The sequence below is a fragment of the Sabethes cyaneus genome, chromosome 1, assembly GCF_943734655.1.
Source record: "Sabethes cyaneus chromosome 1, idSabCyanKW18_F2, whole genome shotgun sequence".
Lineage (NCBI taxonomy): Eukaryota > Metazoa > Arthropoda > Insecta > Diptera > Culicidae > Sabethes > Sabethes cyaneus.
Genome location: NC_071353.1, coordinates 79294896 through 79322453, shown reverse-complemented (window position 1 = coordinate 79322453; position 27558 = coordinate 79294896). Strand labels below are relative to the sequence as shown.

Genomic DNA, 27558 nt, shown 5'->3' with positions numbered 1-27558 from the left:
CTTATTCGGGCAAGATGATGTGCGTGAAAACCGAGACAGAAATCAAATTGGTGATGGTGCTGGTGAGGTGTTCGAAGATGCTTCCGAAGAAACTGCCGATCGTGCGACTACACTCACACTTGCACAGGTTATCGCTGCTTTCGATCAATACTGCTTGCCACGAAAGAATATTGCTATGGAAGGATACAAATTCAACACTATCACGCAAAAGGAGAGGCAAACGTTTGCCGAATTTGAGACGGAGCTAAGAACGCAAGTACAATATTGTGAATTTAAGTGTGCTGTTTGCCAATCGCCCTACAGTGAAAGAATGTTGCGCGACCGTGTTATTATTGGCATTCAGGACAAAAAGCTTCAGTTAAAACTGCTCGATGGTAGTGATGATCCGCTGTCGAAAGTGATTGAAACATGCAAAATATTTGAGGCTGCGGCAGAGAATAAACAACTGTTGGACAAAAAGGTGAATTTGATGGAGGTGAATTCAATCGCCACGAGACAGGAGGCAGAAAAGCAACAGAAGGAGGTGAATACTGTTCGGAACCAATGTTATAGCTGTGGACGTCCGTTCAACCAAAATCATCGCCGCGTTTGTCCTGCTAAGAGTGCAGAGTGCTACTCGTGCGGTGAGACGGGCCACTTCAGTAATTGTTGCCGGAAGAAAAATCAAAAGGAGATCCGTGGTACACGGATGGCTCAGCAACCGCTGAAGCATGATAAAAAACCAGAGAAATCAGTCTTTTCAATTAACTGGAGTGACGCAGGTAACTTTTCTTTTGTAGGACAGGTAGGCAATGCATATAATACATGTGAAAATAAATATTTTAGAATAAGCTCGAATACAATCAATGGTCCTCGCATCGTGGATAGGTCGCACTCGTGGAAAAAGATGTATAACGTAAAAGGTGTTCCCGTTACTTTTAAAATCGACACAGGGTCTGACGTCAATTGCATTCCGATTAACATTGTCAATAAATTAAAAATTCCTATTAAAAGCTTCCGAAACGCTCATGTGTATGATTACAGCTCGAATAAAATTAAAATACATGGTCAAATTGAAATTTTATGCGTGGATCCAGCCGATGATAAAAATCATGTCGCCTCGTTTCTGGTAGTAGATGACAACTTTGAATCTTTATTAGGGTTGGAGTCCAGTGTCGAGTTCGGTTTAATCAAGCGTCTCAATGCAGTGGAAAAGCTGGTTCAATTTTCAAAAAATAAAGACGAGTTCATTAACAGCTATCGCGATATTTTCGAAGGACTGGGTAAATTTCCAGGCATGTTTTCAATTACGCTAAAGGAAGGTAGCACTCCATGTTTGCATTATAAAAAACGTATTCCTCATGCTTTACATGAACGTTTAAAATTGGAGTTAGAACAAATGGTTCAACAAGGTGTGATATGTCCTGTTAATTACCCAACAGACTGGGTCAGCAACATGCAAATCGTTGAAAAATCCAATGGCAAGCTGCGAATATGTTTAGACCCCAAGCCATTAAACAATTGCATCAAGAGGGAACACTTCTTAATTCCTACTCAAGAGGATTTATTTAGTCGCCTTTCAGGAAAAGAAGTATTTTCTGTTCTTGACTTGAGCTGCGGGTTCTGGCAAATGGAGCTAGATCGAGAAAGCTCAGACCTGACAACGTTCATGACTCCCTTTGGAAGATATCGCTGGAATCGCGTGCCGTTTGGTTTGAGTAATGCGCCAGAAATGTTTCAGCGAAGGATAGTGCAAATTTTTGGCGATATTCCGGGTGTTGAGATATACTTCGATGATTTGGCGATTGCGGGGGAGAACGAATTTGAACACGATCAAACTCTTCTACGTGTTATAGATAGAGCTCGTCAGAATAATGTTAAATTTAATCCAGAAAAATTACAGTTCCGTGTGCGTCAAGTTAAGTTTATGGGTAGCATAGTCGGTAACGGTAAAGTTAGTCCACTGTTCACGCCATTCTGAAGATGCCTAAACCAAAATCTGCAGCAGAAGTTTCGAGGCTCTTGGGGCTTTTCAAATACCTCGCAAAATATTTTCCCAATTTATCAAAACGTTCCACGCATCTTCGCCAATTAACGCATCATGACTCCAAATGGGAATGGACTGATACCCATGATAGGGAGTTAGACGATTTGCTATCATCCATTGCTTCAAAACCAGTTTTGGCTGTTTTTGATCCGAATAAAGCGTGCACAATTCAGACAGATAGTTCGAAAGACGGACTAGGCTGTGTTCTGTTACAGGATCATGGGCCGGTAGCCTATGCCTCACGAACATTAACACGGGGTGAGCAACGTTGGGCGCAAATTGAAAAGGAACTGTTGGCTGTAGTTTTTGCGTGTGAAAGATTTCACTATTTTCTATATGGCCGGGACTTCATGGTACAATCCGATCACAGGCCGCTTGAAACACTTGTAAAACGGGATATTGATTTAGTTACTGCACGACTTCAACGAATGTTTTTAATACTGTTGAAGTATCCAGGATTGAACATTGTTTACACTCCGGGAAAAAACATGTTAGTAGCAGATTGTTTGTCCAGAGCCCCTTTGCCAGAAACTGGTGAAAGAAATAGTGAACTTGAGGCAGTTATTCATTCTTTGACAAAAGACGCTTGTATGTCAAAGCACAACTATGAATATTATAAACAAACCCTGAACTCAGATGAACTATATATGCGCATAGTGAAATATGTACAAAATGGATGGCCTTCCTATCATCAACTAGATGATACTAGTCAGAGTTTTCACAAATATCGCGACGAACTTCATTTTGAAAACGGACTTCTATTTAAAAATCATCGTTTGGTTGTTCCCACTGGATTACAGGTGGTTATAAGCAGGTGGCTACACGCTCCGCATTTGGGAATCGAAAAAACTTTAGCGAGAGCTAGAAGCCATTTCTTTTGGCCTGGCATGACTAACGACCTTAAAAACCTAGTAATGAGTTGTCAAATATGTGAAAAATTCAAAAGGAACAATCAGAAGGAACCGCTAATGCACGATGAACTACCTGAGTATCCGTTCCAAAAACTATCTACCGATATATATGAATATGCTGGTCACGATTGGCTCGTATTGATTGATGCGTATTCTGGTTTTGTCTGTTCTGATCGTCTTGTTGATAAAACGATGTCTAGTATTTGTAAACTGTTTGACAAATACTTCAACAGCTATGGTTATCCTACTCAAATACGTTGTGATAACGTGCCATTCAATAGTTTAGAATGCGAAAGATATGCGAATAAAAACAATATAAAATTTGAATTCTCCAGTCCGCGTTATCCACAGAGTAACGGATTAGCAGAAAAGGGAGTGGCGATAGCTAAAAATATTTTGAAGAGATGCTACGAAACAGGAGAAGTTGAACAATTTCAATATCGTTTGCTGGAATATAATACTACGTCTGTTGCAAGCATGGGACTCCCTCCGAGTAAATTGTTTTTTGGTAGACAAATCAAAACACGGCTTCCAGTGAGTGAAGAGCTTCTGTTTATAGAATCTTCGAAAAAAGACACTATTTATGAAAGAATTAAGAAGAAGCGTGATTCACAGAAACAGTATTATGACCGAACGGCGAAAGGACTTCCGCTGCTGAATATTGGAGATAGAATCATCTTTAAAAAAAATTCAAAAGAATGGTATTATGGTGAGATTGTGCGCAATGTTAATAATCGATCGTATATTATCCAAGATAACTTCGGGAATTACTTCCGACGAAATCGACGGTTTATCGTTCAGTCTAAAAACAGTGATGTGAGCAGTAGCGACTTGTTAGAGGAGGAATGTGATATAGCAAGGCCGTTGCCATTACCGCCAGATCAACCAACATGTGCCACAACTATACCCATACAGGGAAATCATCGTAATTCGTCCTTCGATCGTTCGCTTCCAGCTCCAACAGATTCACACGAGCGCAACACTTGTACTCAAGAGCTTCCGGTAGTTAATAAGCAATCTTGTACAGATGACCAGTCTACCCTTATTCAATCTTTGCCATCTGAAGTGTCGTCAGACAATCCACCTAATGTTGTGACTAGAAGTGGTCGAACAGTCCTTCCACCAAAACAATTCGGCCAATGGACTACATAAGAGCTTATATAATTTTCTCAACAAATTAAAAAAAAAAGAAAGCGTGTAATAATAAACGATTTAACATTTATAAACTTGAACATGTAAAAGCATATACCTCTAAAAATATTATCTTGATGCATTGCCTAATAGGGACCAATAATCATATGTGTGAGTTAGTTAGCTTCTGGATGCGTCACTCGCCGGTTGTATAAAAGCTTAGCAGAGTAATAAACGTCGTTTCATGTGATAAATGGCTATTTTATTACAGTTATCATTGTATTTCTTCCAAAACGAAAAGTACAAGGGTCCATGCCTAGTGGCACGGGCGCAGGCTTGAAGTAGGACTACGAATGTAGCGCAATTCGTCTCCCAATGCTAAAGCCGGTGATTTTTGTATGAATTTCATATATAGATGCTCAAGTTGCGCATTAAAGAATTATGTTCTTACATGTGAGAAATTCATCATTTCAACTCTTCAGCTAATTTATATGGTGGACCTGAAAAGGTCCGTTTGTCAATCTCTAATTCTCAAATTTCTGACTCGTAGTGTCCATTGTCAACTTGCGTCCTTCAGATGGGCTCCCACCAATTTAAACCCTTCTGCTTCCGCGACCAAAATTTGGGTTTTCTAGCTTATTTAATATTCTATTATAGCAGCTTATTGTCAATTGCAAGTAAAATTGTACCATCCAAAGTGCGATATCGCTCATAAAGTGCTATTTTTTGCATTAAATCGTTTCGGTATATTCGGCGCACTCCCAGATAACACAAAATCGTAATAGATAGTTCACACCCAGATAACACAAAATCGTAATAGAAAGTTCACATTAAATCGTTTTCATGTCAATTTCATATTGGAGTTGTATAATGATTAGAGTATGTCAAATCGAAGTGAACAATAAGTTGTTTTGCAGTCGTGCGTGTCTTCATATACAATTCATGACTGTGAATTATAAAGCAGGATAGACAATTGCAATATTTGATTATATCTATATCATATATTCAGTAGTATTTAGTTGCGTGTTACAAAAACTGCGCAAAATAGAATTACAAATAGTTGTCAAAATTTTCGCACGTATATCGCCTCCACTTTGGTACATATATGTTCTTATATGGCGTGAAATATAACTTTTTCGTTCAGATATGATTTCGTATACCTCAGTTGCAATCGAGATATACAAACTAAATGGTTTACTGGGCATTAAATCGTTTTCATGTCAATTTCACATTGGAATTGCATAATGATTAGAGTATGTCGAATCGAAGTGAACAATAAGTTGTTTTGCAGTCGTGCGTGCCTTCATATACAATTCATGACTGTGAATTATAAAGCAGTATAGACGATTGCAATATTTGATTATATCTCAATCATATATCCAGCAGTATTTAGTTGCGTGTTATAAAAACTACGCAAAATAGAATTACAAATAATTGTCAAAGCTTTCGCACGTATATCGCCTCCACTTTGGTACATATATGTTCTTATATGGCGTGAAATATAACTTTTTCGTTCTGATATGATTTCGTATATCTCAGTTTCGCAATCGAGATATACAAACCAAATGGTTTACTGGGCTTTTTCGTTATCTTCCCAGCAATAAGTGCGGAAGAGACCAAAACGATTTAAGCTAAAATAGCACTTTTATGAGCGATTGCGCACTTATTGATTGGACAATTTTCCTTGCAATTGACAATTATACATCGATGTTTCGAATCCAACACGGTCGGCGTAATTTCCACTCCACACCAAACAATAATCGGCTGCTGCCGAGTTTTACCACCTTTGCCGCGTCCGGACAGGGAGATAAAATCGTAACTCTCATTATTATTTGTAACCCAAACAACGCGAAAATGATGCCGTTCGCAAAATTAATTCAACTGCTTCATATACTTATTCAGTAGTTCTTAAAAGAACTGATTGTTTTCTACCAACTCTTAATAATACGAATCGAAGAAATTTACTGCTTGGCAGCAGCTTTTTTCGGACCGCATTCTCCGTTAGAACTTCTTTTGGCTTTGGAGTTTTCGATGCCTTTGCTATGGTCTTCATTGGCTTAGTAATCTTGTTTCTCGCTAGCAAGTTTGGTAGGCGAACGAACCGGAAGCGCCAGTTCTTTGTTTGGACCAGTTTTCTCTTGTTGAAAACTAATTTCAAAGCCTTTTTCACGAATGTGTCCAACCTTGAAACGTCACAATTGTAGCTGGCGGCGATATACTTCTAGACGGCATGCAACGAGGATCCGTTGACTCTTCGGTTTATTGACGTCTCCGCGTAGTGAAGACATCCAATGTCTTCGTTACCTTATTCCGGGGAAGTAGCAACAGCTGAAGCTCAACGATTTTCGAGCGGATTCTATAGAGCGTAAATTAAATACAATCAAACTTTGATTCAAAGGGAATTTAATCCATAGCTCTTCTCCTATATATTTCTTTCATCCGTGTAAGGGAAGCATTGGCGTGGGAAGGCAAAAATTTTTAGCAAAAATAAAACTAAAGCAACGTCATGAGTTAGAAGACCGCATGGTGAGTCACCACATATTTAACGTTTTGTAGATCAAATCAGAAGAAATTCTTCATGATTTAAAGAATCAGCGGCATTTGGAAATTTAATTAAAGAAATTTAGTATACAGAAAATTTTCATCTCTTCGTAAACAAATTCGTTCGTCCTAAAAAGGACGGGTTGTGGTAAATTATGTGGTTGAAAATCCGGCCAGCAGAATGGCTTGAATGTTTGAAACAACACCTCCCAGGGCAATGGTGACAATGGTTACCGGACAGAGCATTTTCCATTGATTCAAGCTCTTCCGCTCCCGCAACCAAATATTCTAATATAGCAGATAATAGATCGATGCTCCGGTACCAACGCGTTCGGCGCACTACACCAAACAATGATCCGCTGCTGCTACGGCTGCGCTGTGTTTTACCAGTTTGCCGAGTCCAGTGAGGGAGATATAATCGCAACTCTCTGTCTGCTCTGTACCGTACCGCTGCCAATGCGAAAATGATGCCGTTCGCCGGTTTACTTCTGATTATATACCAGAGCAAACGGCAGCAAGTTGTAACAAAGGCGGATCAACGTAGGGCAGAGAATCATAGACACGAAAGAAAGGTGGTACAATGAAACCGTACATTGTTTGAACAAAACCGGTGTCCGGTGCTGCCTTAATGAAGAGCTACCAGTTTCTGCAGAGCAACCTAATATGAAGCATCGTCTTCATGCCACCGAAAACCAGTGGAAAGGCCGGAAAGCGCGATAGGTATCAGGTATCAGCATCTTTGGCTCGAGCAGCACGTTCCTCACAATCATGTGGAAGATTTGTGCCTTGCCCATCTTGCCCGTGTCATCATTTACCTGATGAGGACGGAAAGGAAAACAGGAGGAATAGGAAGGGGTGGATGAGGAATTTGGACAAACACAAACATATATATACCGAGAGATTTTTGTACCCCCGAAGGGATACTGCAATCCTTGGTAGTTAACTTATCAAAAGTACACCCCCTGGGGGTATACTCATGATAAATAAGAGCTTATAGCTCAATACCGCTTTCGGTAAGGAACATCAAAATGTCTCGTAATTTTAGTTTCCTAAAATCCGATTCATTTAAGACGTAGGATCCAAAGATCCTATGACGCAATTGTGCTACTGCAGGACAGTTGCAAATTACGTGATATGGTGTACCGTAGTCGGATTCACATAAATTACAATGAAACGATTCAGCTCGCTGAATCGTAGCCATATGATAATTTAGCCTGCAGTGACCAGTCAGTGATCTGACAAGAATACTGCAATTTACCTTTGAGTGTTGCAAAAGAAATTTCGCAACCTTCTCACAAGGCTTAACAATGAAACTTTTCGTTTGACGACAAGTTTCAAGATTTTCCCAATAACGTACATGTTCAGATGAAAACCAAGATCGAATCTTTCGTTTTATCCAACATGCCGCAATTGGTAAAGCAGGTTCCGGTCCGAAAACCGACTTTTCTGCTCCAGATCTTGCTACCCAAGGAACAAAACGTCAGCACTTAAAAGACCAGATGTGGAATAAGAGTTGTGTAGTGGCATCCGGTGCTGAATAAACTAATTTGCTGAAATATATGTTGTGTAAACGTCATATTCCATATTTTTTCTAGCTTCTAACCAACATCTACACTGTCTCTACAGTTGTTAAGTAAGTGTGGAACAAGAGTTGACTGAATGTTGTACAAATGTATCAGCAGCACCGCTAAGAGCAAAAGTGGAATATTGGTCGCTTAAAAGCATTCAAGAGAATGCATACCGAATAAGCGCCGTGCAAACGTATCCGTAGCATCGCTAAGAGAGGTGGAATAAGAGACGCCTGAGGGCAACCAATAACATAAACAACACTATGAAATTATTATTAGATCCACTTTATTACACATGTCAGGAAACAAATAAATAACTCAGCTCTTTTCAATTCTAAAACAAAGCACTTTCTCGCCCTCAAAAACTATAATCGTACGATAATTGAGCGAGAGGGGGGCTCCGTAGCCGCAAGGTTACCGAGTCTACTTTGACAAGCGAGTGGTCGTGGGTTCGAATCTTAGTAGAATCAAGCCATTCGATGTCAAGTGACTTTAGCATGGGTTTATTCTCAGGCCCCTCCATTTTACGCTTCCTTCGTGCTGAATTCTATATTTACCCTCTGAAGCCTCTTGACAGTGCAAATGTCCCTCCTATAGTTAAGTGTAACTGGTCAGAGGTACGAATAAGTCCTCGCCAGGGACGGCTATAATATGGGATAGTGCTGGCAGCGAGGAATAAGTGGGTAAAGTAGATCAAGCTTTGAAGGAAGGGTAAACCCCAATACACGCAAGCACGCATACAATTTAAAATAAGCCTATCGCTCACTCAATAGTGATTATAGCAAAAAGAAATGCAGTGCAGGTCATACAGCAAACACCCGGGCGATATTACAATAGATCAACTATACTGGTCGCAGTAATGAGTCCACACATGGAAAAAAAAATAATTGAGCGGGCACCTTATCACTACCGACAACAAACTGCACATAAAAAAACTACTTTGAAGAAACTCCGAAATCCTGCCGCGTACAGTTCGTTTAGCAGGAGAACTAGAATCGATACGTGTCTCCATTTCGTACGTTGTCGATTGCTCCGTCCAAAATATGCTTCACAATGCCAATCAAAAGCTCCGTGGGGGGAAGAAACACTTGGTCTTGGGACCAGAGATTCCATTGCAGGATCATTGTATACTAAACCTGCGAGCACAAATCGGTCACTACAAATCACTGGGTAATATATTTACACAGCAACATCGTCAAACACCTACAAAAAGTCTGCCGATTTTCGATAATTTGCACTCTGTTTACTTACCGCTCTGAAAGTTTGTTTTGGTTGTAACTTTCAAAGCGGTAAGTAACTGTGGAATAGGTATGGAATAAGAGTGCAGGTATAAGAGCAGGTGTAGAATACCGGTTGCTAAAAGGCAACCATGGAAATGCATTCCTAATAGACGTTGTGCAAACGCATCAACAGCATTGCTAATAGCAATTGTGGAATAATAATGAAATAAGGGTGGATTAAACGTTGTGTAAACGTATCAGGAGCATTGCTAAGAGCAAGTGTGGAATAAAAGTGGAATAAGTGTGGAATGAGCGTTGAGCAAACGAATCAACAGCAAGTGTCGAGAGCAAGTGTGGTGAAAGAGTGGAATAAGAGTGGAATGAATGTTGTGTGTAATAAGAGTTGAATAATTGCCGTACAAACGTATTAGCAGCAGCACCTCTAAGAGCAGGTGTGGAATTAAATGTGCTTGATGGCAACCTATAACACCAATAACTTGAATGACACTTTATACTTTACACTTTATAATTTTTAATTCAAATTTATATTACGCCCACTTTATTTTATTTGTTTTTTTGATAGATTAAGAATAGCAAAGGTCGGGTGGCATAGTGGCGATGCTACCACTGCTGGCTGGTAGCACCGCAGTCGCATTGCCACCTCCCGCTGCTGGTGCGTGAAAACCCCACTCCTTCTCGTGCCATCCGCTGCTGTTTTTTGGATGAAAAAACTTAGATCCAACCCGATTACAAATAGATGTACACAGGCAGCGAGCGGGTTAAAGCAGCGATTAGGTCCGGATAATCTGCGTAAGGTAATGACGGGGTGACAAAACTACTGCTCCTCTGCGGCACTAGCACAAACTACTTCTGCTGCTAACTCATCACAAATGAACAGTCGCAAACATTTTTTCGCAGCTAGCCGAAAGCTTAGTACAAATAGTTTATAATTGTTTAATATGCGCTGAATGAATGTTTCTAGCGTAATTTTGTACAGCAGATGCCTAACATGATTTAAGAAGCTACTCTTCAGCGCCTAAATATCTTTTAGTCGAGGTTTGTTCCACGCTTGACAAACTTAAACTTGTAAATCTACATCGGCTAAAAACTCGGTGCCCATCATGTCAGATTATCTCAGATGTGTTCGTCGACGGCTTCCGACTGACAGGATGTAAGTTCGAATCCGGATGAGTGAAATAAGTATAATGGCGGGCTAGATAAATTTCGAGTCAACCAATGATTTCCTACTAAGTCTCTCATTATAAATCACAATAATATGAATACAAAAATGGACATAAAAATAACGAAACCCACAAAATAAAATAAATACTTCCTACGTATTTTTTTCTTTTTGCTTGTCTAAATGTTGAACTGCTGTGGAATAAACGTAGCTTCAGTGTCATCAGCAGTAGTTTAATAAACATATCTATACGTACTGAATAAACGTTTTACTGTACGTTGCCTAACAGTCATACAAACGTATCTTCCACGCCCATATTCAGCACTGTGCTGTTTAAATTCTCCAAAACCAACTATATAAGCAGTGAACAGAGGTGTTTAGACATACTTGATAAGCAGCTATACAGCATGTGCTGAATAAAAGCTGTCGGTTAAACGTTTAATAAGCAAAAATTGTTGGGTTGGGTTTCATCGTTTCATGCACGGGTTCATGTATGTGCGACCTAGCCCGCTTAGGAAAAATTCGGATGCCCGGCAGAAATCGAACAGAATCAATATGGCGCCGGAAAAATTACGTCCTCCACACGATGCTGCCTAATGTTGCAGTTCTGCATTGCAGGTAAGAAAATAATATTCAACCCAAGTAACCAGTGAGCACTTAAAGAAGCAGAAATCTAGCTTTTTATTAGCCTATGGTGCACACCATATCGTGCAGCATAGTTCAATATGCCTCTAAAAAGCTGCTAGAAAGCCGGTTTTGGCGAAATATCCGCTACATTAGTGCTTGGAGATTTACAAATGTCATAAAACGCAACGCCTGTTGCGTAACGGCAAAATGTCAAACATAAAAAAATGCGAAAAATATATTGTACCGTGGACCCCCGTTCGTTTGACCGTTTTTAATCTGAACACTTTTTAATTTGAACCCCGTTGGTTTGCACGACGTGCAAATTAAAAATGGTTCAAATGTCATTCTCAATATGACATCATTTGCTTATGCAGACAATGCACATAAACACGATCTGTTTGTACCGATCCACAGTGGTCCAAACAGCGAAATACGTGATCGTATGATATTGCGCCAAAACGTGAAGTTTTTCGCATATAGTTTCTTTAGGAACATTTCTTGGTATAATAAGTCCCTTCTTGTGAGAGAAATCTTTGGGTGATTAATTCCCTTAAAAGTGAGATACGAAATTTATTTTCTCGTACATTCAAGATACAGGTTTGGTACTTTCGGCAAAGTTGTAGTAAATATCAATGCAAACAACTTTGTCAAAGACACCATACTTGTATCTTTTCATGGAAATTATCTATGAAGCGTTATTCGTGGACAAACCCTTTGAAACAGTTTCTAAACCCTGACTTATTCTGGTCAAATTTTACGTGTTCATAGTGTTCTAGAAAGTTGTTTATCTTGCTATAATCAATGTTTTTGTAGAACATTGTTATACGTGATTTTCTGAAGTTTCGGAGATTTTGAGCTTTTTTGATGAAAAATACTACTAATTTGAGCTTAAATATTTCCCAAGGCGGCAAATGGTGGCAGATCAAACAACTCGTACTTAAAAGTACAACAAAAAGACGTGTTGCTTATTTTATTTTTGGTTTGAGTAAAGTTAATTGTTAACTGCTTGTTAATTCGTGTTTTCTAATTAAATAGTTATTTAGTCATTCCGAGAAAATTCGGCCTTCTGTGGCTGTTGTTGAAATTCGGCCATTTGGATTTCAGCCATTCGTGATTCGACCATTTGTGTTTCGGCCATTCGGTACCAGCCCATTATGAGTGTGATCTTTTGAAAAGACACCAATCGAAGGTATTGAACAAAATAGACTCAAGTTAGTTATTTGGAAGCATTGGCGGAACTAGCGCTCATTTCTAGGGGGGGCTATAGCCCCCGGCATTTTTTCGACCATTTTATTTCCTTGGCATATTAAAATTAAATGTACATTGATGCATAGGAACTTTAAGTTGTGATGCATATAAAAATTACTCTCAAGTTTTTATCATGTAAAGTTATCTAACTATAGTTTTTTCTTAAATTTAAAAGTCCAGCTTAATTTTTCTAGGGGGGGCTAAATGTCTTCTAGGGGGGGCTTAGCCGGGGTCAATTGTACCGAGATTATACTGTTGGCCATCAGTTTGACATCGTTTAGTCGTTCTTAGCGCAAACTAGATTTGGACAAAGTCTAGCACCGTGAATCGATGGATTGGAATACATTGCCCGAATCAAAACTTTTATCCGATAACTAGTACAAATTTGATGTTCCACTTCCTCACGACCAGCAAAACGCAGACAAGCACAAGAGACAACTGCGAAGCTGTAACTGTCAAAACGATCAACTGCTCTAATGTCAAACCAGAGTTGCCAGTGACAAAAAGTTATCATTGTTGCCAGAAACGTGTTATTTTCGTTATGTCAGGGAAGATCTCTAATGTCAAGGGAGAATAAATTACAATATTTTTGTTTTTTAATTTTTAATGCTCTGCATCTTTTTAAAAAAGAAAAAACTATACTCTGGTAGTCATAATGGGAAGCTTTATCGTTCCTTCTAAAAAAATCATCTTTTTATCACAAATTTTAGGACCCAATTGAACCGCCAGCCAATCCTGTTGATTACGTGGCTTGGAGTGGAGGAGTAGGGAAACGCTTTTACCAGTTGATCTGTAAACGGTAGTTGTGAGTCAGCTGCCAATAGCTCTACTTATTGCCCTTTGCATTGAAAGTTGGATTTTGAGCACACTTGTTCAGTCACACATTTTGTAGGTGAGAAAAGTTGCCAAAATTTCGTGGTAAAAACCCATGAATCTTGGTTGATTCCTATTTGAATTCTAATGCTTACGTAGAGTTGTTATCGATGCTACGAATAATATAAAAATAGTTTCTAAATACATAATTCCGCGCATAATTCATAATTTTAACAAATATGCAGCATATATGAAATAAATGAAAAATTAAATACTATTTGCTTTTCCTACAACTGGTACTGCCCAAGTAACCAGTGAGCACTTAAAGAAGCAGAAATCTAGCTTTTTATTAGCCGATGGTGCACACCATATCGTGCAGCATAGTTCAATATGCCTATATAATTTGTAACATCCTTTTTTATCTTCCCTCTCTGTTATGCTTATATGGCGTACTTTCATTGACGTTTCAAGATTTCTTTTTGTTATTTTCTTTTTCGGTTAGAATTGAACCGCCAGCCAGCCAATCTGTCGATAGGAATAGGAATAGAGGAGTAGGGCAACGCCTTTACCAGTTGATCTGTAAACGGTAGTTGCGAGTCAGCTGCCAATAGCTCTACTTAAATTACCGAAATTCTTAACTCGGATGTTTGATTTGCTTATCTAGGCGGAATGGAGGGAAAGATTTTGTTTTTCACATATCTTCCATAAGTTGCGCTTTGGGAGAATTACCTACCTTTTATTTTCTTTTATGTGATGGCATACATGTATAGAAATATTTCTTGCATATTATCCGTATGCATATGCCCTATAGATTCGTGTTGATGTTTATTCAATCGGCAGTGCAGGATTTTGCGTAAGACAAAAAGAGAGGGAAGCATTTTTTCTGTTATCACGCGTACGTTCGCAAGGAGATTTCCTGCAAGTGTGAGCAGTGTTCAAAATCTCTTTTGATGCCGGTAACGGCAATAAAGTTTGCTTAGAGCATCCAATCAGCTTTTCATAGTGCTTCAAGTAAATATTAATTCAGCATTGAGAATGCCATTTTAAAGCTGCTATGCTTTGACAATGCTGAATTATATCTGGCAGCATGTAACTTGCAAATTTAGAGCAGCTTTCAAGCTTAATCCAGTGCTTAGGGCATCTTCTACGGTGGTCTATATTTAGATCAGAGTTATACCAAATTTGGACCAGCGAAATTGAAAATAGAACTGGCGAAATGGTTCAATTCAGATCAATGCGCAGCGGTGATGCAAATATTTCCTGTAGCGAATCGACAAAAGGGTGCATGGTGTAAATAAACCAAAGGATGGTTCGATTTCGCCTTTTCGTTTGTTTATACCAGATATGAGAAATGCAATTCCAAGCGATAAAATCGAAGCAATTTTAGTTTAGATGAATTTGATTAATGTATTTCACAATCAGTCTACTGAAGAAATGGCGATGGCTATATAAACTTCTTTTTTTTGAAACGATGGTTCTACAATTGATGAAGGGACGGTACGGGAAAGAAATGAAAATTTTGGTGAAGGAGGGGGAAGAGCGGAAAGGAAGGGGGGGGGGGGTATTGGTAGCTATGCTTGACAAGTAGTCATTTTGACTCCTACCTTTTGTCCAATGCTGGAAGCATTCCAGCATTGGACAAAAGGTAGGAGTCAAAATGACTACTTGTCAAGCATAGCTACCAATACCCCCCCCCCCCCTTCCTTTCCGCTCTTCCCCCTCCTTCACCAAAATTTTCATTTCTTTCCCGTACCGTCCCTTCATCAATTGTAGAACCATCGTTTCAAAAAAAAAAAAAAATATTAATATATGTATGACCTCATTCCAAGGTCAAGACTAAAATCTTGAGATTAGTCTATATAAACTTCACCACATTCATTGTTTTTTTCGTGTCATATGCCACTCCCCCGTACCTGTAAGATTTAAAACAACCTTCGCGCTGTTCCAAATCCAGTCAGAAATAGACCAAAATTTATACGAGTTGTAAAAAATTTACAACTTCGCTCTGGTATAAAATTAGATTTACAACACCGGTGCGGAAACGTTTTTCTGTTTGGTCTAAAAATTTGGAACAAAACCAGGATTTGGATCACCGTAGAAGATGCCCTTAGCGGTTATCTGGGTGGCGCCACTGATGCTAAATCAAATGTCAGCTCAGATGGGAGAGTTGTAAGGATGGGAAATGCCGATCAAAATCTATAACGATTATTGATAAAGTTTTCTTATCGTTAATAATTAATAACGATAATATGACAGTATAAGCAAAAATACGTAAGAAATAGAACAAAAATGTTAAATAATAACAAGCCAAGAAGAAGATTTCACTTTAAACCCTCCAATTTTCGATACTCTTCCGTGACGATTAAGTTTGATGGTATTATCGATATAAGATTACTAGCGATATTATCAGTAGCACACTTTTCATCACAGTTTTGAAGGTTGCACTTTATAACTGTGCAGTCCAATTGAGTGTGAAGAGCGCAATATTTAGGTGAAAACTGCCTAAATTTAGGTTTTTTCATTTTTCTGTGTAGGACAATATCATTATCAGCAATGTTGTCAGCAGGGATACCAGATTTGCAGATTTATCTGCAAATTGCAGATTTTTGGAACGGTCTTGCAGATCATTATAAATTTGCAGATATTTGCAGTTTTTATGACTTTTATTGTTTTGTTGCAGATTTTTGTTCGAAGCTCTTTAAACTTTCACAGACTTCCTAAAAAAGTGTGCAGATTTTCGCAGATTATTTGTAAACCAGAAAATTCGAGTAGCCGGAAAACTGCTCGATTTTTCCGGTTTTCGAGCAGTTGCAGACATTTTTTTAGAAAATATGGCATCCCTGGTTGTCAGTTCGTATTCGTAAAATTGTTTATATTTATATACGGTTTATATCTTTTAAATTCCGCTTTTCACTAATTTGTCTCTGGTACACCCGGTATACCGCGTTATTGTGGTTTAAACTATGCTTGCCAGACTGTCTTTAGTGTTTTCTATGTTTATGTTATTATTATTTATGTACGGAATACTGATTAACGTGCAGAAAATTGAAGACAACAAATGCAGAATGACGTATATGTATGAGGTTCCGCAATTTTTGGTATGTACGCCAATGGTGTTTGTTCTGCGAGGCGAGTAACGTGACACCAAATTTGAATGCAATGTCATTCTTTATTATTTCGGAATTATGCGTTATAAGTTAACTGGTATGTCGCGAATGGTTAACATGAAAGCTCACAGCACAGCATTCAAACTCGCGTAATACCGGGAGACATGCAATTAACTTTAAATTAAAATTCGCCACGTAGGTGGTAGGTCACTCGCCTCTTATAATAATCCCCATCATCTAAACAAGCAAAACTCAATAAATACATATGTTTTAGCGGCTACCTTTGCTAGAAAGTGATAGTTTTCCGGCGTTCGGATTATACGCATACACTGAAGGAGAAAATATTCATAAAGTAAAAAGCGTAGAATTTAGTGGTGCTCCAATACTTTTTATTCCTGGCAACGGCGGGTCATTCAAACAAGTTCGATCACTTGCTTCTGTTGCGTTGCGAAAAGCTATCAAAAATAATTTACATACACAAGCCAATTTTTTTACAGGTACGTAATGTGATTTGAAATCAACCTTTCTGATATTCGCCACACTAAGAAAACTTTTCGTATAGTTTCTATCTACACTCAGAATATTCTGCACATAACTAATAGTAAATTTCCATATGAAATCCCATATGATTATCATGAGCCGCATATAAACACAATCCTCCCAGAATAGTATGCGTATGAATAGTATGGGCTATAGTTACTATATATATAGTTCGGCGGATAGAAAATCGGGAGCCAAATAAACGTCAAAAGCGGAGCCAAAAGCTTTTCAAAATCCAAAATGCAGGAGTAATGTTAAAAAAACACAGTTTATTTTCATAGAACTACACTGTAAAAAAACAGCGCAGTCGATCCAAATGCCACTTACACTAGAAAGTCAATAATGGTAAACATTTCAATTTCACTTGTAAATCCCTATAAATTCCAAATGGAATCCACATCATTTTTGAATGTTTATAGCACTTGCACATTTCAAGTAACTGGCTTATGATTTCGATGTGCAAGACACTAAGCAAACAAATGTGTTTACACTTCATTGTAAATAATCTTTACTCTCGATTCAAATGCTGTTCACACTTGAAAATCAATAGCTATATCCATTTCATTTTCACTCGTCCTTCCATACACATTTCAAATGGAATTCACGTAATTTTCAAGAAATTTGCCATTAACATTCTATGTGGCATATATGCTATGCAAACCAAATGTCAAAATTTTGATTTCTATATGTGCAACATCGAATATTGAAGTGTTTCATCATTTGGATCTGTGCTATATGTGAGTGCATACGGCATTCAAGTGTGAGCCACTTCAATTGAACGTGTATGGCTCATGACAGTGCCATACTGTCATCATTATCAAATATGGCGAAAAGTGATTAAGTAAGTTTGTTGTGCGCGGAACGAAAATTAGACGCGGCCGATTAAAATGTCCAGCTATTATTTTATTTTATGCAAGGTAAGAAAGTGGTGTAAACAAACAAACCCAAAACAGTCGATATATTTTGTTATTATTTTAGGCTACGTCACTGGAAAATGCAGTTCGTTTAAGGCGTGACCAATACTTTCTCGCTCAGCGTACAGGAAATATTGTTTCAATGCAATGAGGACAGTTGGTGGAACAAACATCGAAAGTCTGGACAAGTAAGCTCGCATTTTTCGTACAATACGGTTTATAAAAACATGAGGTAAATAATTTAAAGTGGTCATAATCATATTCTTCCATGTTTTACTCATCAATAGAAAATAATATGTTGTTTTTCGTAAATTTTGCTTCATCATTAGTGCTTAAACAAGCATAAATGATAAAACTTATAATAAATATATTGCTTTTTATTAAAGCCCTTTTTTGAATAAGTGGTATTCGGCGAAATCTATACCTATAAAGAAGGATTTCTGTCTGTCTGTCCGTATGTTCCTTATAGAATCGAAAACTACTGAACCAATTGGCATGAAAATATGCATGTAGAGGTTTTTTGGGGCCAGGAAAGGTTTTAGTGATGGTTAGAAACCCCTCCCCCCACTAAGAGGGGGGGCTCCCATACAAATGAAACACAAATTTCTGCATAACTCGACAACTAATCAAGCAAATAGAACAAAATTTGGCATGTGGGTGTTTTCGGTGACAAGAATTTATTCTATGGTAAATTGAGACCCCTCCCCTCTTTATAAGGGGAATTATAACTCTTCTCCTCTTTAAAAGGGGGGGGCTTCCATACAAATTTCCTCATAACTCGAGAACTAATCAAGCAAATGGAACCAAATTTGGCATGTGAAGGTTTTCGAGGGCAAGAATATTTTCTATAGTAAATTAGGACCCCTCCCCACTTTAAGAGGGGGGGCTCCTGTACCAAAGAAACACAATTTTCCTCATAACTCGAGAAGTAATTAAGCAAATGGAACCAAATTTGGCATGTGGGTGTTTTTGGAGATAAAATTTTTTCCTATGATGAATTGGGACCCCTCCCCGTTTTAGGAGGGGGGATCCTATACACATGAAATACAAATTTCCTCATAACTGAAGAACTAATCAAGCAAATGGAACAAAATTTGGCATGTGAAAGTTTTCGAGGGCAAGAATATTTTCTATGGTAAATAAGGACCCCTCCCCACTTTAAGAGGGGGGGCTCCTATACAAACGAAATACAAATTACCTCATAACTCGAGAACTAATCAAGCAAATGGAAAAAAATTTGGCACGTGGGTGTTTTTGGAGACAAAATTTTTTTCTATGAAGAATTGGGACCCCTCCCCACTTTAGGAAGGGGGGCTTCTATACAAATGAAATGCAAATTTCCTCATAACTCGAGAATTAATCAAGCAAATGGAACCAAATTTGGCATGTGAAAGTTTTCTAGGGCATGAATATTTTCTATGATGAATTAGAATTAGGTCAGTTTGTCCGGAAAACCGTACTCGTGCATTATCTGCCATAGCTGTTCGCGTTCAACGGTATCGTATGCTGCTCTGAAATCCACGAAAATATGCGTGGGCACGTTGTACTCTCGACATTTCTGAAGGATTTGTCGGAGAATAAAAATTTGATCCGTAGTAGCACGGGCCCCCATAAAGCCCGCCTGATATTGCCCTACGAATTCTCTTGCTATTCGGGATAGACGACGCAACAAAATCTGGGAGAGCACCTTGTAGGCGGCGTTAACCAGCGTAATGCCGCGGGCGTCACAGCAGTCTAGCCGGTCGCCCTTTTTGTAGATGGGACAGACTACGCCTTCCATCTACTCCTCCGGTAGTTTCTCTTCTTCCCAAATCCTTGAAATCAGCCGGTGAAGTGCCGTTACTAGCGGTTCTTGGCCATTTTTGAAAAGTTCTGCCGGAAGTCGGTCCTTTCTGGCGGCTCCACTATTCTTCAGCAGACCGATTTCTAGTCGGATCTCTTCGAGATCGGGAGCCGGTACGCTGTTGTCGTTTGTAGGTCAGGGCTTGTTTATTCACTTTGACTCAATGTTGATTCATTTGACAGTACCGTCTCAGTCGAGCAAAATTTGACAAAGTTATATGGGACGTTTGTAGAACCAGTTATTATCTACAATTTTGCTGAATAAAGTTTTACTGTCTCTTTTGTATTTACGGTGCTACAATGCTGGTACCTTATTGGTGACTAAATGAATGCTCATTTAGTTACTAATGACGTACTAGCATTGTAGCATCGTAACTACAACAGATACAGCAAGACTACATTCAGCAAAATTGAAGATGATAACTAGTTCTACAAATGTTCCATGCACAACTTTGTCAAATTTTGCTCAGCTGAGACGGTACTGTCAAATGAATCAAACTTGAACCAAAGTGAACGAACAAGCCCTGTAGGTACTCCGAGGTTAACTTCCATTGCGTCTCCTGCTGCTATATCGCCGTTGAAGTGTTCATCGAAGAACTGCTTCCACCTATCAACCACCTCGCGCTCGTTTGTGATTAGATCCCCTCCCTCGTCCCTGCACATGTCAGGATTTAGTGTGTGGGCCTTGCGAGTTTGGTGCACCTTCTCGTAAAACTTGCGGGTATCATTAGCCCGGAATAGTTGTTCAAGCTCCTCACGATCTCTGTCCTCCTGGCGCTTTTTCCTTCTCAGGATCGTGCTCAAGTCATTCCTCGCTCGTCGGTACTTGGCCAAATTCTCTCTCGTGGATATGCTCAGATAGTTTTCCTCTCTATCGCTTCTTGGCATTCCCCGTCAAACCAATCATTTCGTGCACTCGAGATTTCCACACCTAGCACCGCGGTTGCGGCCTCGTTGACGGCCGAGCGCATCCTACTCCATCCGTTTTCGAGGATCGAAGCATCTAGCCCCACAGAGGAAGGCAGAGCTTCATCCAGTACGAGCGTAGTTTTCGGCAGTTCGCGGGTTATCTAGTTGGCGAATGTTTAGCCGAGGAGGGCGGGTTTGTCGCGAGGTGTAAACCGTCGATAGTTTTGAGCGCACATGTACTGCTACTAGGTAGTAGTCCGAGTCAATATCCGCACTCCGTAGGGAGCATACGTTAGTGATGTTCGAGAAATACCGACCCTCGATGAGAATATGGTCGATTTGGCTCGAGGTTCGTTAGTCAGGTGATCTCCAGGTGGCTTTGTGGATATCTTTGTGAGGAAAGAAGGTGCTTTTGATCACCAAGCCTCGGGAAGCCGCAAAATTGATGCATCGCTGGCTGTTATCGTTCGTGTCGGTGTGCAGGCTATGGGGCCCGATCACCGTTCTATACATTGCTTCCCTGCCGATTTGGGCGTTCATATCCCCGATGACGATCTTGATGTCCCGTGGTGAGCAGCTGTCGTACGTTGCCTCCAGCTGCACATAGAACCCTTCCTTCTCGTCGTCGGGTCTACCTTCGTGTGGGCAATGCACGTTTATGATGGTGTAGTTGAAGCAACGGCCTTTTATCCTCAACACGCACATCCTCTCATTGATCAGTTTTCCAGTTCATTACGCGATCCTGCATTTTGCCCAACACTACGAAGTCCGTTCCCAGCTCGTTGGTAGCTCCACCACTCTGCAAAAATCGGGCTCTGATGCCACGGATCCTCCACACCTTCTCGCCTTTGCGACAGATCTCCTGCAGTGCCACGATGCCAAACTTTCGGGGTTCTAGCTGATCGAGCAGCACCTGGTCGCCACCAACGAAATTTAGCGATCTGCAGTTCCAGGTACCAAATCTCCATTCCATGTCCTTATTTCGTCGCCTTGGTCCATGCCGAATATTCCGAAAAGATATTTATTGACTCCTGTTAGTGTTTTTTTTTGATAGGTAGCCGTACTAGGGCTTACGCTATCGAGTCTCGTGATGGGGCTGCCATCTTGCAGTGTCGAGACACACTGTGCCTCCTCCCCTGTTGGTATACGACCTTAGTTTCCACCGGGGTTGGTTACCCGATCTCCGCTAAGGTTGCTCGTATTCCAGCTGGTACCACGTGGAGGTAGGGGTAGGAGTTGCTAGATAAGAGGCTAGGGACCACAATGGGGTCTGTTTTACGCGTTATCCAACCATTTACCAGCCTTCTAAAACCCCTATATGCCAAATTTAGTTCAATTTGCTTGATTAGTTCTCGAGTTTTGAGGAAATTTGTGTTTAATTTGTATAGGAGCGCCCCCTTTTTCGCCCTCCTTAATATTGGTCTCTTATCCCCTCCATAAAATTGCTGGTCATTTTATCTATCCAACGGCATATAAATTGTTCAGTTGCGTTTAGTAGTTGAGTAGTTATTAGCATTTGAAATCTTTCATTCAAACGTTACACTTCTATTTTCGTTTTCACAAAGTGCTACCCAGTCCCAGTATAGTAAACAAAGACGTAGTCCTACGTCAAAATTCCACTATTAATTTTATTCACGACAGAAATACACGATGCAAATCACAAAACTGCTTAAAGATCGCCCAACGAGCCCAAGAAGAAAAATTATAGCGATGGTTATTAAGTCTATTACAACATTTATAAGTACCTATAAGCGTTACCAAGTAACCAAGAGAAAACTCATGACAAAAATATTAATCAACCACAAGAAGAGTATACCATAAAGCCTAATGCTGAACAAACAAGTAATGTCATAAATTGAGTGTACCTTTGTGTGATTAACTATATAGTATTCTATTTACAGTTTTCATAAACTTTCTCTGTACACATCTAGGACAAGTAATAGCGCACGCTTGCCAATTATCACCGAAATCAGTGAGCAAATTAAATTTGTTTTCATCGAACAGCTTACAAGAATCCGGCGGAGGTGCATCCACTCTGTCCAAAATCAATTTAGCGTCCTGTCCAAGCCGCATCCTGGCCTCGTGAAAGTGAAAGATGACCACGACAGTGACGACTTCGATGATATCAAACACGCTGCATCTTCAATTGTCGACGGTGGTGTGGAACTGGAACCGAACGACAGGGTTAGTAGCCAATTGTATGTGTCTCCTAACAAGTCTAATTAACTTTTATTTTGATTTCAGCCGATACTGCTGGATGTGCTTAGAAAGCGAACATTTTCAGTCGAAGTACATTCTCTTCAACGAACGCTACTAAGCTACAAAGAAACGAAAGACTGCTGCCAAATTTACGCCAACGACGACTGCTACTCGTTATTAAGTAGCAATCGGTAAGAACAATAGTTTATGGTACCAAAATCAATTACTATTCTTTCCTTTTTCACATTTTCAGTGATCTGATCAAGGATGCCGTTTCGCTTGGCCATTGCCTCTGGATAAAATGATTGAGCATATTTACTTAGCATCTACAACATTGGGAAGGTTCTTATTACATTTTAATATTATGTACCGTGCAAGCACCATATTCAAAACAGTGCCTAATTCTGAACAGTTTCATTATTCATAAATATTAACAAAATTCTAGTTATTTAAACAAATTAATCACTACATCTGATGATTTCATATTACTAAAATGGTTTAAATAGCTAGAGTTTTGTCAATATTTAAGATAAATTTGCAGCTGTTCAGAATTAACTGTTTTGAATATGGTGTCTGCACGGTATATCCATTAATTGGTTTCAATAAAAATTGCATTGTTAGAAGTAAAAACTATACTATTTTATTAATTATATCACATTGCCTAATCATATGCAACACCACAAAAAGCAAATTGTCGTATTTGGCTGTCATATAAAATATCATACGAAATCCAAAGTGAAAACCATTTAATTTTCATAAACAATGCATTGCGTATTCAACAAAATGCATTTAAGATCTAATAATAGAACCTTTAATATTCATAAGCATGACACGTGAAATCTTAGTGTTTTGCCTTTTGATTATCAAATGGACGTCACGTGAAATCTTAATGTTTTGCTTTTTGATAATCAAATGGACGACACGTGAAATCTTAGCGTTTTTCTTTTGAAATGCTGGTGTGGCATATTGATTGAATCTCAAGTGTATTCCACTTTAATACGATGTGGTTCATCCTATAGCACAGATCTAAGTGGAATCCACTTCATGAGAACGTGTTGATTTTTTACAGTGTAGTCATTTTCAACACCCGCCAGTGATTATTTTTCGTAAAAACCTGCACATTTCACCATAATTTCAAATTTAATTTCATAAATCAGGGATGCCAATTCGCCTGGTTTTCTATCCGCCGAACTATATATATAGTAACTATAGTATGGGCAATTATACACATAAAAATTATACGCATATGAATAGTATGTGCCAATTTTTCGCTTGCACATAAATGATAACTGTTTGGCACATAAAGATCATTTACGGGGCACATTGCAAAAATCTATATGTGGGACACATAGAAACTATACGAAAAGTTTTCTTACACTCAAAATAATCCGCACATAACTAATGGAAAATTTCCATATGAAAATCCTTATGAATATTATGTGCCACATATAAACACAGTCCGCCCAGAAGTACACATGGAAATTATATGCATATGAATAGTATGTGATAACACATAAATGGTAACTGTTTGGCACATAAAGTTCATTTACTCGGCACGTGGAAAAAATCTATGTGTGAAACACATAGAAACTATACGAAAAGTTTTCTCAGTGTAATGTAGGACAGGACGTGCAGAGCTGCCACAAATACAGATATTTGTGCATGCATAAATTTGGGACCCATCAATTATTTCAGTTGCTGCGATTTCTGGCTCTACTAATTTTCCTGAATTTTAAAGTACTTCATAAACTATTTATGTTATTTAAAAGATTAGATCGAGAAAATAAAATAATCCGGAGAAAACGGTAGGGTCCCAAATTTATGCATGCACAAATATCTGTATTTATGGCAGCTCTGAGGACGTGACACGTTGTATCGCAAAAGACCCAATTTGCTGTCAAAAAAGAGCTAGCTTCCTGATTGGCTGATTTCATGCGTGCAACTGTAGAAACAAAAATTCACAAGGGAAGCGCAAAAGTATTGCTGGAAACCACAGCAAACACTGAAACCATCAAATTTTTAACGTTACTAGGATTTTAACAGTTTGTTTATCGTAGCGTGTAGCGTAGCTAAACTCAAGTGAAAGTGTAATTCGGCTAGATTGAATCTGTTTTTGTGTAATTAGTGATCAACTAGGACAAGTGGCTTCTATCATAAACTGCAGCTGCATTCATGGAAACACTTTTCGTTGGCGTAGTAAATTTTGAAAGGGAATCGCCAAAACAATTGGCCTTGCCAGCGTTGCTGATATTGTTCAGGGTTTTGCGTGAGAAAAAAAGAAAGGGAAGTATTTTTGCTTTTGTCAACACTCACGCGTTGACAGTTCGGCACGAGATTTCCTGTAAGTGCGAGCAGCCTTCAAAATATCTTTCAACGCTGGCAAGGCCAATAAGGAAGAAGAACAAGAAGTCACGTCATGTCCTGTCCTAGGTTTCTATGTGCCCCATAGAGTGACTATATACAGAGTGGCGACATGTCATCCCAAATGTATGCAATGCAAATTTTCTTTCTCCTTCCTGCATACGCGTTGGATTGGTCGTCTGCTCGATTGGAATGACACTGACAGATAATTATTCTAATTTGGACATTGTCGCCACTCTATATATAGTCGCTCTAGTGTCCCACATATCCAGCTTTTTACGCGCTATAATAAACCTTTGTACGCTGCCTAACCTCAACTCTGGTTTGACGTTTTTGTGTGTTTTGTTTTGATTCCCCTTGTAACCTAATTTTATTGCTAGTGAGTTTATTACTTGTAATTCGTACCACTTGTTTGTGGAAACCGGAAATGCCCGACTTTTCCGAAGCAGAAAAATGATATCAGTTCTGCACAACATATATTTTTGTCATTTTTGCAGTTTTTTGCTTCTGGGTCTTGCGAATAAGTAATCAAAACAAACCCCACAACGAAGTAATTTGCGGTTTCGTCACCAACGAGAATGACATTTGCTGAGGATCGCTTATGTACACGCTTAAAAAATTTGACCCACTTTCACGAAAAGTGGAACAGCTCAAAACATGCGTATATTTTACACACTATTTTGAGTAACTCTTACTCCTTTTATGAGTTCCACCGTAGAAGCTCATTAATGAGCAATATTTACTCAAAAATGAGTGCCATTTCACCCAAAACTGAGTAGTACTTACACAAATTACGAGTAAATTTAACTCTGTTATGAGGTCGATCTAAACTACTCAGAATTGAGAAATTGCCATTACTCATATTTTTGGGCTGTTCCACTTTTTGTCAAAGTGAGTCGGTTTTTACTCATTTTTGAGTTGAAAGTCACTGGCACTGACATCTGCGTGCAATGCTTTACACGCTCAACCTCGGTTACTCAAAATTGAGTAAAGAACTACTCAGTTTCGGAAAAACCGTGGGTACGCAAAAATGAGTAAAGGTGATGTCACTCAAAAATGAGTAGCCATACATTTTCTTAAAAATGAGTAGTTTTTGCTCAGTTTTATTTACTTGGATAAATAGGTGGAAACTACTCATTTTTGAGTAACCGGGCATTTTGTCAAAACAGAGTAGTTTCTACTCAGTTTAATTAACTAGATTAATGGGTGGAAACTACTCATTTTATTGAGGGGAATGGTTAGAAAAGACTCATTTCGAATATGTTATTTCAATAAAAATATCTAATTTTATATGGTATGTTATTAATGTTATTATATATTCAAAGTTAATTTTAAATTTATATGTTTAAATAGGAAAAAAATATCTCACTCAGCATGGGTTTGCTTCAGCCTCTGTGGACTCCTTCAACGCCTGACACATTTCATTGACAGTTTTCATGGTGCTCTGCGATTTAAGCCTATAAATCAGGATCGCGGCTATGTCCTGCAACCACTGAATTTTACAAGGTATGGCGCAGAGACCAAATACCGCGAGGCTTTTCAGTAATAAATCCAGAGCTGTCGTAATGGAACTATCGCTACTAATAACAATGCCATCTATTACTATATAGTAGATTCCTTGAAAGGCAACGCCTCACAAGCTATATGTGGCGGATTTGATTTTAGCAGGTGACTGTCCAAATCCTAGAATTTAAAATTTTGTTAATAATGTAGTAATGTTAATAATGAAATATGGTGGTTCGAGACCCCTCTCCTCTGGAAGGGGGGACTCTCATAGAAATGAAACATATATTTCAACCACACATGAGAATTAATGATAGAAGTTTGACTTGCGTTTTCTGACGTAGGACTACGTCTTTGTTTACTATGCTGGGACTGGGTAGCACTTTGTGAAAACGAAAATAGAAATGCAAGGTTTGCATGAGAGATTTCAAATGGTAATAACTACTAAACTACTGAACAATTTATATATTGTTGGATAGATAAAATGACCAGCAATTTTATGGAGGGCGTAAGAGGGGGGGGGGGGGCTGCTATACAAATGAAACACAAATTTCTTCAAAACTCAGGAACTAATCAAGCAAATGGAACCAAATTTGGCGTGTGTGGGTTTTAGAAGGCCGGAATTTTTTCTATGGTGAATTGAGACCCCCCCTCCTTCTCCTAGAAGGGGGCTCCTATACAAATGAAATACAACGGACCGGCGGACATCGACACATAAGTAAGTAATAAATATTTTCTAGGGATGGCTTAGCCCCCCTAGGGCTAGTGCCAATGATTAGTCAGTAGTCACAAGTTAAAATATGACTTTCTTCGATTCCATTGTTTTGGGGAGATACGCCTAATGAATGCAAATGAGTGTGAATGATTTATGGATAAATTACCTGCGTCCACTGAACCACACAAGCCGCAACGAGTTGC

General features: G+C 39.0%; 2 protein-coding genes across 10 annotated transcripts in view; both read left to right on the top strand.

Annotated features, from left to right (window-relative positions):
- The first annotated feature begins 16160 nt into the window (after window positions 1-16160).
- The window catches only part of LOC128738976 (GPI inositol-deacylase), a 666126-nt gene continuing 654728 nt past the window's right edge, over window positions 16161-27558 (top strand). For all 3 annotated transcript variants that reach the window (XR_008412136.1, XM_053834512.1, XM_053834504.1), the window contains exons 1-2: window positions 16161-16363; window positions 16647-16869. Coding sequence is in view for 2 of the 3 variants with exons in the window: in XM_053834512.1 (XP_053690487.1) it covers window positions 16229-16363; window positions 16647-16869 (358 nt within the window). In the remaining variant the exon portion in view is untranslated. The remainder of the gene's footprint in view (window positions 16364-16646; window positions 16870-27558) is intronic.
- LOC128738996 (uncharacterized) lies at window positions 17624-23380 on the top strand. 7 transcript variants are annotated; one of them, XR_008412175.1, is made up of 6 exons: window positions 17624-17829; window positions 17891-18058; window positions 22179-22419; window positions 22479-22761; window positions 22822-22967; window positions 23030-23380. XR_008412175.1 is itself a non-coding variant. In XM_053834520.1 (5 exons), exons 2-5 carry the CDS (start codon window positions 17974-17976, stop codon window positions 23079-23081), a joined length of 522 nt encoding a protein of 173 aa, XP_053690495.1. In that variant the 5' UTR covers window positions 17629-17829; window positions 17891-17973; the 3' UTR covers window positions 23082-23376. The 7 variants fall into 7 exon arrangements, 4 of the variants coding, with proteins under 4 accessions (XP_053690495.1, XP_053690498.1, XP_053690496.1 ...); XR_008412176.1 differs by having other exon boundaries at window positions 17626-17829; window positions 17891-18014; window positions 22219-22419; window positions 23030-23378; XR_008412174.1 differs by having other exon boundaries at window positions 17626-17829; window positions 22219-22419; window positions 23030-23377.